Source organism: Rhinopithecus bieti, unplaced genomic scaffold (assembly GCF_001698545.2).
Source record: "Rhinopithecus bieti isolate Rb0 unplaced genomic scaffold, ASM169854v2 scaffold_26199, whole genome shotgun sequence".
Classification (NCBI taxonomy): domain Eukaryota; kingdom Metazoa; phylum Chordata; class Mammalia; order Primates; family Cercopithecidae; genus Rhinopithecus; species Rhinopithecus bieti.
The window spans coordinates 465,638-482,055 of record NW_016811775.1 but is presented as its reverse complement, the minus strand read 5'-3'; the positions used below and the strand labels follow the sequence as shown (position 1 = coordinate 482,055).

Sequence of the window (16,418 nt, the reverse complement as noted above, 5' to 3'; positions counted from 1 at the left end):
ACCATGCTATGGCACAGAGAGGTTGCCCTCTCAGGGAACATGGGTGGGCTTCCTCCAGAGCAGAGAGTGCCACTAACAAAGAGATGGCTCAGGGTGGGAACCTCTTTTGCCAAACATATCACCAGGGCTGAGCAAAAGGGGAGGTATGGAAGGATACACCCCAAACCAGAGGTGGTGAAGTGTATCCTTCCATATTAAAAGCGCTTGTTAGCACTTTCCGTATTAAAAAGAACTACTTTTTCTTGACTCACTACAATAGGATTTATTTTTTGGAATTAAAAAATCAAAGTTAAGTGGGGATGGGGTGGAGGGGGAGTCGGGTCTGAAACAGTCACCCTTTTTCACCCGTTACATTAAGGCAGGTAGCCTGGAGCGTGCCAGTGCTTTCAGCCCCAGACGTGGTGGGGCCCTCATGCTGCAAGCAGGGGTGCCACCCAGGTGGTCTGCATCCTGTCATCCAGCCCCACCACCTAGCTCTGTTCCTTGCCTCCTGAGTGACAGATGGGGTCCCTCACCCCAACCCTAGGGGTGATGTCACCTTTTGGGAACCACCTTTATGGTGGGGGCCAGCAGGTTGAATCAGGGTGGTGGCGAGACCCAGGAGGCAGGAATGCTCTTTAAAGTTGGGCAAAGCCCTGGCCAATACCAAGGCAAGGTTTTCAGATGCCACCCCCAAGTGGTCCCCCTGTGAGCAGCTGATTCTTCACCAAATGCCTGGCTTCCTCCTGCCCCACAACCTGCCTGGCCCCCCTCCACCACCCTCTCGCCAGCTGTCATGCCCAGGCAGGCATTCTGGAGGTCCCCGTTGCGCCCCTGGCACACAAAGCTTTGAGGACCAGGGGGACGGGGGTGGGGGGCTTTCCCAAGCTCAGCAAAATATTCACACACACACTCCACCCTGCCCCCAGTCCTCTGTGAGCTCCCACTGCACAATGAGCCCTTGTCTCGGGGCTCCCTCTGAGCAGCTGTGGCACCGGGGCATGAGACAGCCCAGACAGGCTGGCACAGAGCGGGCGACAGCGTCAGGGCAAACCTCCCCCCTCTGGGTTGCCAGGCACTGCCTGTGAGCATAAAGGTGAGGTGGGGGAGGCGCAGGCAGACAGGAATGGCTTCAATTAACCAAGTTAGGGAAGGGGATGCTCCTCTGGGAGCTGGAGCTGGGTGGGGGATGGGGGACCCTTGGGTCTGTCCCCACTGTGGAGAGAGTGAGTCTCTGACTTCTCTCTTGGGACCCCTCCTTGCTCCTGACTCTTGGCCGGTGCTTCTTGCCTGAGGGTGGCTTTGCCCTTAAGGGCACAGTGGACAATGTCTCAGGACAGTTTGGGTTGTCACAACTGGGGTGCTACTGTCATCTAGTGGGTGGAGGCCAGGGATGCTGCTCAGATACCCTACAGTGTACAGGCTGTTCCCCACGACAGAGAGCAATCCAGCCCAAATGTCATCAGTGCTGAGGCTGAGAAACCTGCATTGAGCCTATCTTTCCTCCCCGCTTTGGGTCTCCCTGAGCCTCCCGGGGCTGGTTTAGGGAGAGAGTGGGGTGAAGGTTTCTGTGGCCGGGGTGGGCCCTCCCTGCTCTTGCACCAGGCTGGAGGGGCCAATGCTTGGCTGGTGCTTATGGGGAACTTTGCTCCTGACACATCCTCCCCTTTGTGTCTCCTGCAGAATCCGGACAATCAGATAGTTCAAACCAGCAAGGAGATGCGGACATCAAACCACTGCCCAACGGTCAGTGCCCCCGACCTGCCCAGCTGCCCTTGTCCTTCATGCCCCTCCACTTCCTTCCCCTACCCTGGCTGCCCTGGCCACCCTCACTTCTTCCCCTTCATTCAGCTGTCCCTTGACTGAGCTTAGCCTGCTGTCCTGAGGGGATGGGGGCACACCTAGAGCATCTCAGTGTAGACCTGAAGGCCAGCCTGGAGCTGGAAACAGGACTTGGGAGGGACAGTCAACAGTGGGGAAGATCTTTGGAAATAGCCAGGCAGCCCCCTTCTGGCCTTGTCTTGACTCACTCATCCTTTCCCCTTTTCAGGGCACTTAAGTTTCCAGGACTGTTTTGTGACTTCTGGGGTCTGGAATGTGACGGAGCTGGTGAGAGTATCACAGAGTAAGTGAGTCCTTCCTTCCAGGCCAGGGATGGGGATTGAAAATGAGGAGGTGGGACCTCATGGGATGTCCTCCTAATGGGGTCTTAGGGCAGGTGGATGGGGACAGATGCTTTCTGGGACACTCTCGGCCCTACTGGTGCTGGGCTGGGTACAATAGAGTCTTCCAGAGAGGCCTGTCTCCAGTCTCCATTGCTTTGAAGGAAAAAGAAAAAGTCACAACCAAAGGCTCTTCTCCTGTGACCCCCTAGCTGGGAGGAGGTTCCTCAGCAGCGCAGATGGCCCTCTTTCTCCCATCTCCTGGCCCCACTCTGGGCTTCTGGGAAGCCGTTCATGACCACAGAACAGACCCCATCAGGCCTCCCTGCATCTCCAAACCTCATCACCCTCTCATTCTTCCTAGCTCCTGTTGCAACAGCATCAGGGCCCAACTTCTCGCTGGCGGACCTGGAGAGTCCCAGCTACTACAACATCAACCAGGTGACCCTGGGGCGGCGGTCCATCACCTCCCCTCCTTCCACCAGGTGAGCCCAGTGGCCCTGCCTTTCCATCTTCTCTCCACTTCCCCCAGGGCCAGGGCCCTCCCAATGGCTATAGTCAGCTATGTCACCGAGGCTGGGGTGCTTCAGAATGTCACCTCTCATTGAGGGCACTGGCTCTAACACTTTAGAGTCCACCATGCGCAGTCACCCCCTGAGCTCCTGCTTTTTGCTGTCATGAAGCACCCAGCCCTGGGGACACAAACTCGCACAAGACATAGCTCTGCCTAGAAGTGGGAGTCCGAGAAGGTCTCTGTCTTGGGAAGGTCACATTTGAGCCCAGACACAGAGGAGGTTGGGAGGTGTGGGGAAAATGTTCCAGAGAAGAGAGTAGCCTCTATCCCAGTTCAGCCCACATAGGCTGGTGGGACCACCCCGCAGAGGGCTTTGGAGGCCAGAAGAAGGCATTTAGACTTCATCCCTGGGTAGTGGGGACCCCTGAGGGGTTTTAAGCAGGGGATGCTGAGGGTGTGTGTTCCAGAAAGCTCTCTCCAGCAGCAGTGTGTGTGGGCGGGACTGATAGCCAGTTGGGAGGCCATTGGAAAGGCTGGAGTGTGGGAGGGTCTGGAGGGTGGGGTGGCATGGAGAGGGAGGGAGCTGCTTTTGAGGCAGGGATGTGGGTTCTGGCCAGGGCAAGTTGTGCTGGGCATGGTCCACCCTGCCTTTTTTTTTTAAACATGGGTGTTTATATTAATTGTGAGATTTTTGGCATTCATTTTGATTTTTTAAAAATATGGGACTAGGCCAGGCACAGTGGCTCGTGCCTGTAATCCCAGCACTTTGGGAGGCCGAATTGGGTGGATCACAAGGTCAGGAGATAGAGGCCATCCTGGCTAACACGGTGAAACCCCATCTCTACTAAAAAATACAAAAAATTAGCCGGGCGTGGTGGCAGGCACCTGTAGTCCCAGCTACTGGGGAGGCTGAGGCAGGAGAATGTTGTGAACCCGGGAGGCGGAGCTTGCAGTGAGCTTGCAGAGATCACACCACTGTGCTCCACTCTGGGCGACAGAGCAAGACTGCATCTCAAAAAAAAAAAAAAAAGGGACTAAAATATTATTTATATTGATAACTGAGTTTATGGCATTTTTGTCCCTGTGAGTACCTCATTTACCTCACCCTAGCCCTGGGGGCTGCTGGGAAATCATAGGTGGGATACAGGAGGAAGCTGAGGGTTTTGCCAACTTCTCTGATGTGGGCAGCTTGGAGGACCATGGCATCACAGATGGGGAAGGGGCTTGAGGAAGAGGAGCAGGTTGGAGCTGATGGCTTGAGAGGCCCTAGGGCTGATCTTGGGGTTGGGCAAGCAGTGAGTGCCGAGAAATGCTGCTGTCAGCTGGCACCACTTCCCACCCAGAGGGCCATCCATGCGCAGTTCTTTAGCCTGGACAATTGGTCACTCCCTGGAGCCTCGGCCCATCCTTGGCCCATCTGGCCCTGTCTTCCTTCCCCAGCACCACCAAGCGCCCCAAGTCCATCGATGACAGCGAGATGGAGAGCCCAGTCGACGACGTGTTCTATCCCGGGACAGGCCGTTCCCCAGCAGCTGGCAGCAGCCAGTCTAGTGGGTGGCCCAACGATGTGGATGCAGGTATGGGTGCGGGCGATTCTGAGCAGAGCAAGGGAAGCCCAGAGCCTTTTTGTCCCCCTCTGAGTTTACCTGGTGAGCCTCCCACCAGTTGTCCCCGTCGGGGGGCATTGCTCATCTGTTTTCTTGCCTCCTGATCTTCCAGGGAGGGCAGAGCAGGCTGAAGGAAGGGAGTGGAGGCGTGGAGGGATGCTGTCAGAGTCAGCAGTAGAGCCTGTGGTATGGCGGTGGGAAGCAGAGGGACTGCTAAGCCTCTGGTACCCCACAGTGGGATGGCCACAGCCCCTCCTGCTATTTCTCTAGAGAGGTTGCCCCACCCTGTGGCCTCATGGTTTAAAGCAGTTTGACACCCTGGGCACTCATGACATCTGGGGGCTCATCATTCTGTGTAGGGGGATTGTTCTGTGCATGGCAGGATGTTTAGCAGCATCCCTGGCCTCCACCTACAAGATGCCAGCAACAAAACCACCCCCAGTTTGGATGACCAAAAATGCCTGCAGACATTGTCAAACGTCCCCTCGTGGGACAGAATCCTCCCAGGATGAGAACCACTGGTCTCAAGGGCCCAACTTTACAGAGAGAGGCTCAGAGTCTAGTGAAAAATGAGCAGAGTCCTTTTGAGGCCAGGCAGAGAAGCTAGCGAAGGGGAGAGAGTACAGAAGAAGCCAGCTCAGACCTTCCCAGTCCCCTCTAGGGCTCCTCTTCCTGTTGAACCCACCCCCCTTCACCTCTGTTCTTGACTGAGGGTGCAGACAGACCTGGAGAGGACTCTGGAAGAGAGCATGTAACACGTGCGTGTGTGTGTGCATGTGCATGAGCACACGTGTGTGAGGAGGCTGGCTGCTGGAGCCCCCCGCTGATGTGCCAGTGGTACAGCCTGTGTTTATCCTCACTGTGGGTGTGACAGGGCCTGGGAGTGCAGACTCACGCGTGTGGGTTGTGCACAGGGCATGTCTGCTCTGGACAGGCCTGGGCCCTGAGCATCATTCTTCTCCTCCAGAAGATGAGGGTCTGACCTGATAGTACTTTGTGTGAAGGTTTCTAGATATGCCCCTACTGGGAAGAGCCAAGTGGGCAGGCAGAGGCTGCGGTGGAGTGGGTGGGGCTGGGAGTCACTCCTGCTTTTCTGCTGCCCCAGGAAAAATGCAAGTTCTGGCGGCTTCTCCTCCTCCTGGGAGGAGAAAAGGAGGGCTTGCCTCCAGGCCTCAGGCTGAGGGAGTAGGCTGGAGACCCTCTAGACGGCCAGCAGAGGCTGGCCTCTGTGAGAAAGCTTCCTTGTGTGACTCTGGGGTCCCTCCCAGGGTCTCCTCGTGGCAGGCAGGGACTTGGGCCAGCATGGGCCACATGCTTCCCCAGGGGAGCCTTGAGAGGCGGAGAGAGGAGTTGAGAAGGCCCGGGAGACTCTTGGGCTACATCCTGGGTCCCTGGCCAGGGCTTCACTAGGTGATCCCTTCTGCAAGGACTGCCCCTGGGGTGCATAGAGAGCTGTGTCTGCAGCTGGCTCCTGGGGCAAGGGCTCCTGGGCTCCTCTGCCCAGACCTAGTTCCTGAGGAGCCCCCCTCTTCCTGGCTCCTGCTCTCTCCTTGGCTGTTTGCTTTTGTGCCTGCCATTTCTGCATTTCTGCTCCTTCTGGCAGTCCTGCCACGCACGGCCCCCCAACATCCTTCTGCAGCACCCCCAGCTCCCTTTCCCCCTCACCCCGCTGTGTGTTGTTTCCCTGGGCTGTGACAAATCGCCAATTAAGCAGCCCAGCTGCAGGACAGGGAACAGCTGGGGAGGCACTGTGCGGCCGTGGGGACAGCTGTGCACAGCTGGTAGGATGCTCCCCCCTCCCCACCGTGCCAGCTATCAGGTGGCACACAGCTGCCGCCAGATAACACCTCTGCTGGTGGCTGGGAGTTCGCCCTTCCCCCCCGTCCCTTCCCTCTGCAGTTAAGATGGCTCTTTATTTCTCTGTTCTGCAGCCCCTCCACCCCTCACCCAGACTGACTCAATTTGTCCCCCAAGGATGGTAGCTCTAGAGATCTGCCCCAACTCTACCTTATCCCCCCCAACCTGGGCACAACCTTAAAGCTCAGCCCAAGATGGAAGAACCTGGCCCCCTGGGGACCCTGCTTTGTCATTTGGATGCTATGGCCACTGGGCAGAGATGAATTTCTAAAGACAGACTTCAAACAAGGTGTTCTCTGTGCCCTTGTTTCATGCTGAATGCCACCCACACCTCTGGCACCAGAAGCAGGGCAGAGCCCTGAAATTACCCATCTTGTGGTAGCTGAGTTTCTGGGTCCCCTGGCTGGGGGAGTCCTCTCCCCTGTGGCTCTGCCTCCACAGTCCGGCTAGGCCTGAGCAGCCCGAGGACTCTCCAGGTCCTCTGGCCCCTGTCCCTGCTGTCTCGTTGGGCATTGTGTCCCTCCTGAGGGCTCATGGCTGTGTGTTCCCTTCCCTAAACGGGGCCCTGGCTTCTTCCCACCAGAATCTCCCATGGCCCAGGGCACCATGGCATAGACCTCAGCCTGTCTCTCCCAAACTTAGCCCTTCCCAGCTCTCAAGCTGGCACCCTGGGGTTCCTCCTGCACTCCTTTCCCGATGTCGGTCCTGCATCCCACCCTTTCACTTCATTACCTGCTTGTCAGGGCACAGGCTGGGCCCCTTGCTCACCCCCTGCCTGGCACACACCACCCCACATTACTCAGGGGCCTCGTTTTCTTCTCTGGTCAGAAGCACCCCTTGGCTGGCCTACACACAGGGCCTCGGAACCAGGCCCAGAACAAGGCCTGGGACTGGGCAAGGAGCAGCAGGAGGGAGCAGTACTGCAAGGAGCAGTAGAGGAAGGGGCGGTGTGGAGGGGCTGAGGAAAGAAGGAGCGAGCTGCTGGCTTCCCGCCTTCCCTGCGCCCACCCCAGCCCAGCTAAATCTGCCCTGTGTTGCTGCTTCCTCCCCCCAGGCCCGGCTTCTCTAAAGAAGTCAGGAAAGCTGGACTTCTGCAGTGCCCTCTCCTCTCAGGGCAGCTCCCCGCGCATGGCTTTCACCCACCACCCGCTGCCTGTGCTTGCTGGAGTCAGACCAGGTGAGAAATGGGGGGCCCCGGAGGGGGGCAGTTGGGGAGGTGACTGAGGTCTAGGGGCAGCTGGCCAGGTGAAGGGGCCAGGGCTGACCCCGAGTGACAGCCCCAAGCTCTCCGAGTAGGATGTGGTCTGGCAGCACCATGTGGTGGGCATGGGAACCGGCCCCTACTTCACGTAGCACCCCATGGAGGACCAGGCTGGGCCCCTGGGCTGTCCACCTGGCTCCTGAGCAACCTCCCACTTCTTCTCATTCCTCGCGTGCGTGGGTGCTACATAGAACACAAGCCTGTCCCAAGGCCTCCTCATCTCTGGCCCAGTTCTCCTTTTGTCCTGCCAGCTGTGGGCGGGAAGTCATAGCCTTCCCCCCTGCCCTCCTGCTGGCTCCTCTCTCCTAGCTCCTGGCTGAGCCCGGGCTCTGGTTGTTTCCCAGCATGAGCCCCGGTTGGTGTGGGGCCTGGATGGAGAAGAGTACTCCTAAGGAGCCCAGGCTCCTGCGGCAAGTAGCTCCCTTGTCTGGGCCTCCCTGCCGCTTTCTAGAAAGGAAGGGCTGGGTCTAGGGAACAGGTGGTACCTGGGCTGCTCTCCAGGAAAAGGAACTGCCCACTGCCATGGGTCTGCAGTCTGACTTCAGTGTCCCAGCCGAGAAGGTGCTCAGGATGAGAACACCTAGGTCGCCCTGAGGAGATAGGATCAGGCAGGAGGCTGTGGGAGCTGAGACCTCAGCCCTGTCACTCCTTCACTTTCTTCTTCCCTCTCTGGGCACCCACCTGGCAGCAAGAGGCCTGGACTTTCTCTGGACATGGCCCTGTGTCTGCCTGCCATCTCCTGGGCTTGTATGTAGGACACAGAAAACGAGGAGGTTTACCTCCTGGCTTCCTCCTTGGGGCCTCCTGGCTGGGAGCCCAGAGGCAACCGGTGCTGGGGCAGGGTGTGGTGGCCGCAAGGTGGGGGCGGGGAGCCCAGGCCCTCTGCACAGGCAGCAGGAGGGCGCAGGCCTGGCTCCTCCGGCTCCAACTCAGCTTTTATGAACTCCAGAGAGAAGCCAAGTTTCCTCAGCCCCCTAATGAAACCGAGAGCAAGAGCGAGCTGATTGGAAACAGACGGGAGGGGGAAGAGCTGGGGCCTGGTCTGGGTTGGCAATTGCGCATGCAAGAACGCGTATGTGAGGACACGTGTGTGAGAGTGATGGGGCTGAGCACATGAGAACACCGCCTAGGTGGCGGTGGCTGGGTGCGCACCAGCTCGCACTCAGGAGATGTGTGTGCATATGTCAGATGGCCATCCTGAGCAGACGCTGGCTTTGTCTTCATCCAGAGCCCCAGGGAACCCTCTGCCTCCTCTTATCCACCACCCAGTTTCCCACCCAGGGCCTGAATTAGGCAGGACTAGTGAGGCACTCACCTTAGGTGCAGAGTGTCAGCAAGTATCAACTCAGTCATCAAGATAAATAATATTTTAATGGGATATGTTTTTAAAATCCAAACTTTGCAAACTTTGCAGAAAAAAAGGGTATGATGAGCATATCAGTGTTTTTTATTGTTGTTTTTGTTTTGTTTTGTTTTGTTTAAGACAGTTTCCTGCTCTGTTACTCAGGCTGAATGCAGTGGTACAATTATAGCTCACTGAAGCCTTGAACTCCCAGACTCAAGTGATCCCTCCTGTGTGCCACCTTGCCTGGCTAATTTTTAAATGTTTGTTGTAGAGACAGGGTCTTGTTATATTTCTCAGGCTGACCTCCAACTCCTGGATCAAGTGATCCTCCCACCTTGGCCTCCCAAAGCACTGGGATTACAAGTATGAGCCACAGCACTCAGCCATGTCTTTGTTTAAAGTGGTTTAAAATGTTGAGGCTGGGCACAGTGGCTTATGCTTGTAATCCCTATGCTTTGGGAGGCCAAGGCAGGAAGACTGCTTGAGGCCAGGAGTTCGAGGCTGCAGTGAGCTGTGATCACGCCACTGCACTCCAGCCTGGATGACAGGGCGAGATCCCGTTTCTATTTGAAAAATCTTGGCTGGGTGCGGTGGCTCACCCCTATAATCCCAGCACTTTGGGAGGCCGAGGTGGGCGGATCATGAGGTCAAGAGATCGAGACCATACTGGCTAACACGGTGAAACCCCGTCTCTACTAAAAATACAAAAAATTAGCAGGACATAGTGGCAGGTGCCTGTAGTCCCAGCTACTCGGGAGGCTGAGGCAGGAGAATGGCATGAACCCGGGAGATGGAGCTTGCAGTGAGCCGAGACCACGCCACTGCACTCCAGCCTGGATGACACAGTGAGACTCCGTCTCAAAAAAAAAAAAAAAAAAAAATTTAGACTGAGCACAGTGGCTCATGCCTGTAATCCCAGCACGTTGGTAGGCCAAGGCAGGCGAATCACTTGAGCCCAGGAGTTTGAGATTAGCCAGGGCAATATGGCAAAATCTCATCTCTAGAAAAAAAATGCAAAAATCTGCCAGGCATGGTGGCATGCACCTGTAGTGCTGGTTACTTGGGGGGCTGAGGTGGGAGGATTGCATGAGCCCGGGAGGATCGCTTGCAGTGATCCGTGTTTGTGCCACTGTACTCCAGTCTGGATGACAGAGTGAGACCCTGTCTCAAATAATAATAATAATACTTTTTTAAAAAGCCAAATAAAATAAAGACAAGATCCTACCCTGCCTCATCTGCCTCATCCTAATCTCCCAGCGCTGGTTGTGATCAAACTTGATTTACAAAAACAAATGACTGGCCTTTGGACCCTAGTTTCCGATTTTCTTATTTATTTATTTATATTGCATTGAAACATCATGGATTCTGATGACTGACTTTTTTTGTGCTGCCTTAACTTTTGTGCCTGTGGCGGCTGCCTCACCTGCTCAGGATCCTCAGGACCCTCAGCCCTCTGACCTGCAGCTCCCCTCCTCTCCTATCCCTCCCACTGGCTGCCTCCTTGGCCCTGACACCCTTTTTTCCCTGCCTACGTGCATGCAGGGAGCCCCCGGGCCACAGCGTCAGCCCTGCACTTCCCCTCCACGTCCATCATCCAGCAGTCGAGCCCGTATTTCACGCACCCGACCATCCGCTACCACCACCACCACGGGCAGGACTCACTGAAGGAGTTTGTGCAGTTTGTGTGCTCGGATGGCTCGGGCCAGGCCACCGGACAGGTGAGTCCAGAGGGCCCCAGGAGCCCAGCTACAGCCTCATCTCCACATCTATCTGTCTGTCTCAGGGCTCACAGGGAGAGGGCCCAAAAGCCAGGAGCCCGCCTGGGGCTGGAGCAGCAGGGAGCCAGTAATACCAAACGCCTCGATTTTCTGGGTCTGGGGGCGGGGGTCTCTGTATTATGCCAGGGCCTGTCTATCATGGTCCAGAGAGGTGGGGGCAGCATCTGGGCCCCTTTGCTGAGGCTCCTTGCCCTTCCCATGGTCCTTGCCCCCTCAGCAGGAGTGAACTCTTGATCCAACTCAGATCTGGGCTCCGACCTCCCAGCGCTCCTCTTAAACCTCGGAACTTCAATGATTTGCTAGATTCTAGACCAGGGTTTCCCCAGTATCAGCACTGTTGACATTTGGGGCTGTTTATTCACTATTGTGTGAGACCATCCTGTGCACTGTAGGATGTTGAGCAATATCCCTGGCCTCCACCTGCTAGATGCCAGGAACACCTCCTTCTCCCCAGTCTTGATAATAAAAAAAAAAGTCTCCAGATTTCAATGTGCCCAGGAGGGCAAGACTATCCCTAGTGAGGAGCACTGTGTCAAGGGAAAGCCCCGATCCACATAGCTGCTACGGAGACCACTGTTGGCAAGACTTTTAACAAAGGTTTCCCAGGACTGTCCTGGTTCTAGAGTGAAACCCTGCTGCTCCTCAGCCCTGGGAGACACACTGGCTCCCCCCGGAGCCCTTTTCTGTCACTGAGGAGCAGAAACTCAGGGTTGCTCAGCAAAAGAATGATCCCAGGAGGTGGTGGGCCAGAGATGACCCTTCAGTGGGACAGTGGTCCCTGGTTGGAATGTGGAGGTTTCTAGACCTCTGGGAAAAGTCCAGAGCCTCAGCAGCATGCTGTAATAGGAGAAGCTCCTGCTCCTCTGTAGCCTGCCCTCCCAGCCTAGAAGCCTGCTGTGAGAGGCCAGGCAGGGAGGATGCTCAAAGGGCTGTGGTGGGGAAAGGCATCCCGGAAGTCCACACCAGTGGCTGCCTGCTGCCACCAGCCCCATGCTGCCTTGGTGTGCTCTGGCAGAGTGAGCATTTGCTAAGTGCTGGTGTATTGATTTGCGGCGGGGCTGTGGCTCCGCCTTCTCGCTCTGTCTGTAAGGGAAGCCAGTCCTCTTCCCTCCCTCCTGTTCCCCTCCTGCTGCTTTCCTCCTCCTCTTCCTTCCCCCTTTGCCCTTCGAGGATTTCTCTTGGCTGACTCTGCAGCTCCTTAGTGTACTGGTAGCTTCGCCCACCTTTCTGGACAAGCTCTGTCCACTTTTAGAGTCATGGAGGGAAGAGCAGACCTGACCTCTGACAGCTGCTGTGCTTGCATCAGAGATACCAGCAGAGTTCAAGGGGAGCTACCAGCCTATGCCCAGCCCCCAAGGGTCTGGGGTCTGGGATATGTGGCAGAGAGGCCTGGAACATTACCTTACCTGCTTTCTCAACTACCGAGGCAGCCAGGATTTGGAGTCAAATTGAGGCTGGCCTAGAGACCATGTTAGGCCAAGTAGCCAACCTAACCACAGAACCCTTGAGAAAGTGGGTCATTTAGTCCCCTGGCCATTCTGAGCCTCTGGTCCTGAGGGCTGGGTCCTGAGCCTTTCCCTTGACTTGACTGTTCAAGATTGAGGACTCTGATATAGAGCCATAGTTTTTAAAAAAGACAGAGGACTCATTTTGCCTAGAAGTTTCTCTTCCTGAGGCAGACACTTGCCAAACACTGCAGTCAGGAACTGCAAACAGGCACCTTGATTAAGCAAGGAGTGTGGCCCAGCTGGGGAGCAACCTCTGAGTTTCCTTGTGTGGCCTGTCCTACTGAAGAGAGGGAGAGGGGGCTCAGCGAGGAGCCTGCTTGATGGGGCCCACCCCTGGCTTCTGGGAGGAGGCTAGAGACAGTACTGTGCTACACAAAAGGCTAATGCATAGCTGCAGAGAGCCAGAGGGCCCGGCTTCACCACTGATCCAGTGGGCAGGGAGTGGCAGTGCCCAGCTGTGCTTGCACTACAGCCACTGTTAAGCAGTGCTCCTCAGACTTGGCATGCGCGAGAGTCAACTAGAGCCCTGGCTAATGCACAGATGGCTGTGTCTCACCCCCAGAGCAACTGATTCAGCAGGTCTGGGGTGGGGACTGAGAATTGGCATTTTTCCCAACTTCATAGGTGATGCTGATGCTGTTTCTAACCTCCTTGAGAATCAGAAGTCACATATCAGTTTTGCAGGAAAATGTCTGCATAGAAGAATTTTAGGCTGGGCGTGGTGGCTCACACCTGTAATCCTAGCACTTTGGGAGAGTGAGGCAGGCAGATGATTGCCTGAGCTCAGGAGTTCGAGACCAGTCTGGGCAACATGGTAAAACCCCTCTCTACTAAAATACAAAAAATTAGCCAGATGTGACAGCGTGTCCCTGTAGTCCCAGCTACTTGGGAGGCTGAGGCAGGAGAATCGCTTGAACCCGGGAGGCGGAGATTGCAGTGAGCCAAGATTACGCCATTGCACTCCAGCCTGGGTGACAGAGTAAGACTCCATCTCAAAAAAAAAAAAAAAGTGAGGAGCTATACCAGCTTCCAGGCTCCTTCTAGCTTCTAACTCATGAGGTTTTAAGGCACTACACGGTCACAAGACCTTGAGGTTTTTAAAACCTCAACCGTACCCCAATTAGAGCTGAGACATGCCGGCCTGGTTGGAATTTACATCTAGAAACTGAATCTTGTAAATCAGCAGGTTTCAATGTCTGGCCATATCAGGCAGGGATTAGCATTATCGGGTGGGATTAACAATTTAGATACTCCTGGGGGAGACAGGCTCTGAAGCTGAAGGAAGGCAGAGGCTGCCTTGGGGTTGCTTGGAAGGCCTCTGTGTCCCAGCCCCCGGGGAGCCTGAGCTCAGGACACCTGGAGAGGAGGAGTGAGGCTGTGATCAGACCATCCCATTCCCTCCTTTTAGGCAGGCGTGGAGATGAGGGGAGGCGTCGCATCACCTTTCTCTGCAGAGCTGCAAACCTCCGCGCTCTGACCTGCACTGTTACCTGGAACTGAGGGTCCCTTTCCAAAACAATACCCACACAAAAGTTCTCCAGCCCAGGACACACATGGGGACCAGCAGCCACTGTTTGCTTTTGTCAGGGCCAGTGAGAGTTGTCACCCTTGGAGTGGGCAGGAATGGGTCAAAGGAACCATTTAGAGGGACAATATGTCAGACCTAGATGCTGGTCATAGTGGTAAAAAAACAATGGGCAGAGAAGCCAGAGTTCAGAAGGGTGCGCTGCATAGGCCAGCCTGGGCTTCCGTGACTTTAAAGTGCAACAGGAAGGACAAGTCGATCCCACGTGCTTTGTGGTACTTGGGTGCTGCATGCTTCTGCCGACTTGTTGGGGAGCTGGCAGGGATTGAGGGGGTGGCCTGTTTTGAAGGTTCCAGTGAGATAAAGAATGTCCTAGAGGAACAGGGCAGAGAAAGATAGGTTGTGATTCAGGGGATCTGGCTGGTCCCCACAGAGGGGACAGGGTTCTTTGAGCAGGCCTCGAAGGGTGTGGGAAATAGTTTTTCATACAGAGAGCTCCACAGCAAGCCAGCGTGCAGTCCTGCCTGTTCTGGAAACCCCGGTTAGTTTGGAATGGGAAGTCCAGAGGGGTGGTAGGGGGTGGACCGATAGAGGCATCCCCCATGGGGGCCTTGAATGCCCAACTGAGGAGACTGGACTTCATGTTGGGTGTAGCTGGGGCCGTGGAAGGTTCCAGAAGACTGGAGAAACCGGAGCTGATGTGGATTTTGGGGAGAGGATTGATGAGTCTGCTGTAAATAATTCTAGCATCCCTGGAGTCAGACAGACATGGCTGTGAATTCCAGGTCTGGCCAGTTGCAGCTGGGTGACTTAGGATAAACCATTTAATGGCCCAGAGCCTCAGTTTCCTCAGTTGTGAAATAGGGAGAATAGAGCGTCCTTTGTGTCAAGGCTTTCCAGGGCGGGCCTATTAATGCTTGGACTGACGGTCCTTTGTTGTGGGGGCTGTCCTGTGCACCGCAGGATGTTGAGTAGCATCCTGGCCTCTACCCAGCCCCTCCAGCCTCTTTGTTGTGACAACTGAAAGTGTCTCCACACATTGCCAGTGTCTCCTTGAGGGGGACAGAATTACCCCTGGGTGAGAACGGATGCTTTCTGGGGTGGGTTGGGAGTTACACAACAGAACTAACGCACCTGGTCCAGGGCTGGACATTGAGGGTCCTGAGCTGATAACCACAGTTTCAGCACAGGGGAGCCCCACATACCAGCTTATTGTCATCGTCCAGCTGAAATCAGTGAGGACAGAAGGAGGCACTGGCTGGAGACATCAAGGGGATGGGCTCCTCGGGGCTTGCTCACCGATAGGAGGAGGAGTACACAGGATCCTCTCTGGGTCTCGCATCTGGGTGCCCAGAAGGGCGGAACTCTATCCCACAGGAGAGTTGCCAGTTTAGGATGAAAAGCACAGGCCAGGCCTTCCTGAGCCCACGCCTCAGTGGTCATCAGGGTCCTGTTCAGAGCAGCGGGAGGTGTGTGCCCAAACCTCCAGGGAGGTCTCTCCAGGGAACCTGCCTGGGAGAGGCAGGGGCACCTCTGTCTGTCCTTTGGCACCTATGTGTCCTGAAGCCAGAAGGCCAACCCACGCAAAGCCATGCACGGGGCCTGGAGGGGAAAATCCAGTTAGAAGCAAATGAGGGCATAAAGGACAAGGAATGCATCCTGGCGGCCGAGCATCCATGGTGTCTGAGGGCGTCCTACAGGGAAGTCCTCCTGAAGAACCTCACGGGCAGTAGAGCTGGCAGCTACGGATTTTCTTCCCTGGCCATTCTTGAGAGAACAGGTCAGCGCCCTACCACCCACAGGCAGTGAGGACCCAGGCTGCTGGAGCCGAGGACGAGCTCCCCAACTTCTGGTGGCCTCCTGAGGACATGTTGTGGGGTGGGTGCTGGCAGGACTACCGTCCTTGGTTGGGTGAACTGGCTCAGCCCGACAGCCCTCAGAGGGAGGCAGGCATGTGCTTTGGGGAACCGGGGGAGCAGGGTGAGCGCGCTCATCTTTCCTGCTGTAGGAGATGGTCTTCAGGAGTGTGAGAGTTCTAGGTGTAGCTGCACGTATTTGCTAGGTGGCATATTTTGGTACCTAAAACATTTTCCCTAAGAAGTAACAAACCACCCGTCGAACACCCCTCCCTCCCTCCCACAACTTCAAAAGAGGACCAAAAAAAAAAAAAAAAAAAAAGAGAAACACCTGAGAGACCAAATAGAGGCCTTACACCCTCACCCATCCCGTGCCCTGGAGGAGAGGACCCAATTCTGGATCTTCCACCGGGAGCGCCCGCTCTCAGGAGCGAGCTGGCGCGGCCGCGCAGGGGAGCGTGTGTCTGTGTGTGATGTGCCTTCATGCGTCACTCTATTTATGTTGTTCGCAGCCCAACGGTAGCGGCCAGGGCAAAGTCCCGGGGTCATTTTTGCTACCGCCGCCGCCTCCAGTGGCCAGACCTGTGCCCCTTCCTATGCCTGATTCCAAATCCACCAGCACTGCCCCAGACGGCGCCGCCTTGACTCCTCCATCACCTTGTAAGTGGACGATGAAACCGAAACCACAACGCCCAGCGTCCCCGGCCCGTCCAAACAGTCTCCACTGCAAAAAGAAAAGCCTTCCCCCTCCCCACCACCAAAGCCCCTCAACCCAGAGCACCATGGACAAGAGCAGAGCCGAGCCCCCCAACCACAGCCTCCCTCCCGGGCCTCAGTTGCACCAGCCAGCACCCCACGAGCCCCCTGCCCGCTGCTCCCAGCCGGGGCCCCTGGCCCAGGCCCCTCTGGGGGGCGGGAGGGAGAGCACAGCGGGGGTGCGCAGGCCAGGGGTGCTGGCGGGGGTGGGAGGGGGCGGGGAGGCACAGCCATGCCATCTTCATGCCTGATTGCTGTTTTTTTTTTTTT

At 56.1% G+C, this 16,418-nt stretch overlaps 1 protein-coding gene across 1 annotated transcript in view; it reads left to right on the top strand.

Annotated features, from left to right (window-relative positions):
- The window catches only part of NFIX (nuclear factor I X), a 70,037-nt gene that overhangs the window by 47,554 nt on the left and 6,065 nt on the right, over positions 1 to 16,418 (top strand). Inside the window, exons 3-9 of the mRNA XM_017895049.1 lie at positions 1,663 to 1,725; positions 2,030 to 2,104; positions 2,506 to 2,626; positions 4,096 to 4,232; positions 7,174 to 7,296; positions 10,268 to 10,443; positions 15,905 to 16,354. Coding sequence (XP_017750538.1) covers positions 1,663 to 1,725; positions 2,030 to 2,104; positions 2,506 to 2,626; positions 4,096 to 4,232; positions 7,174 to 7,296; positions 10,268 to 10,443; positions 15,905 to 16,354 — 1,145 coding nt within the window. The remainder of the gene's footprint in view (positions 1 to 1,662; positions 1,726 to 2,029; positions 2,105 to 2,505; positions 2,627 to 4,095; positions 4,233 to 7,173; positions 7,297 to 10,267; positions 10,444 to 15,904; positions 16,355 to 16,418) is intronic.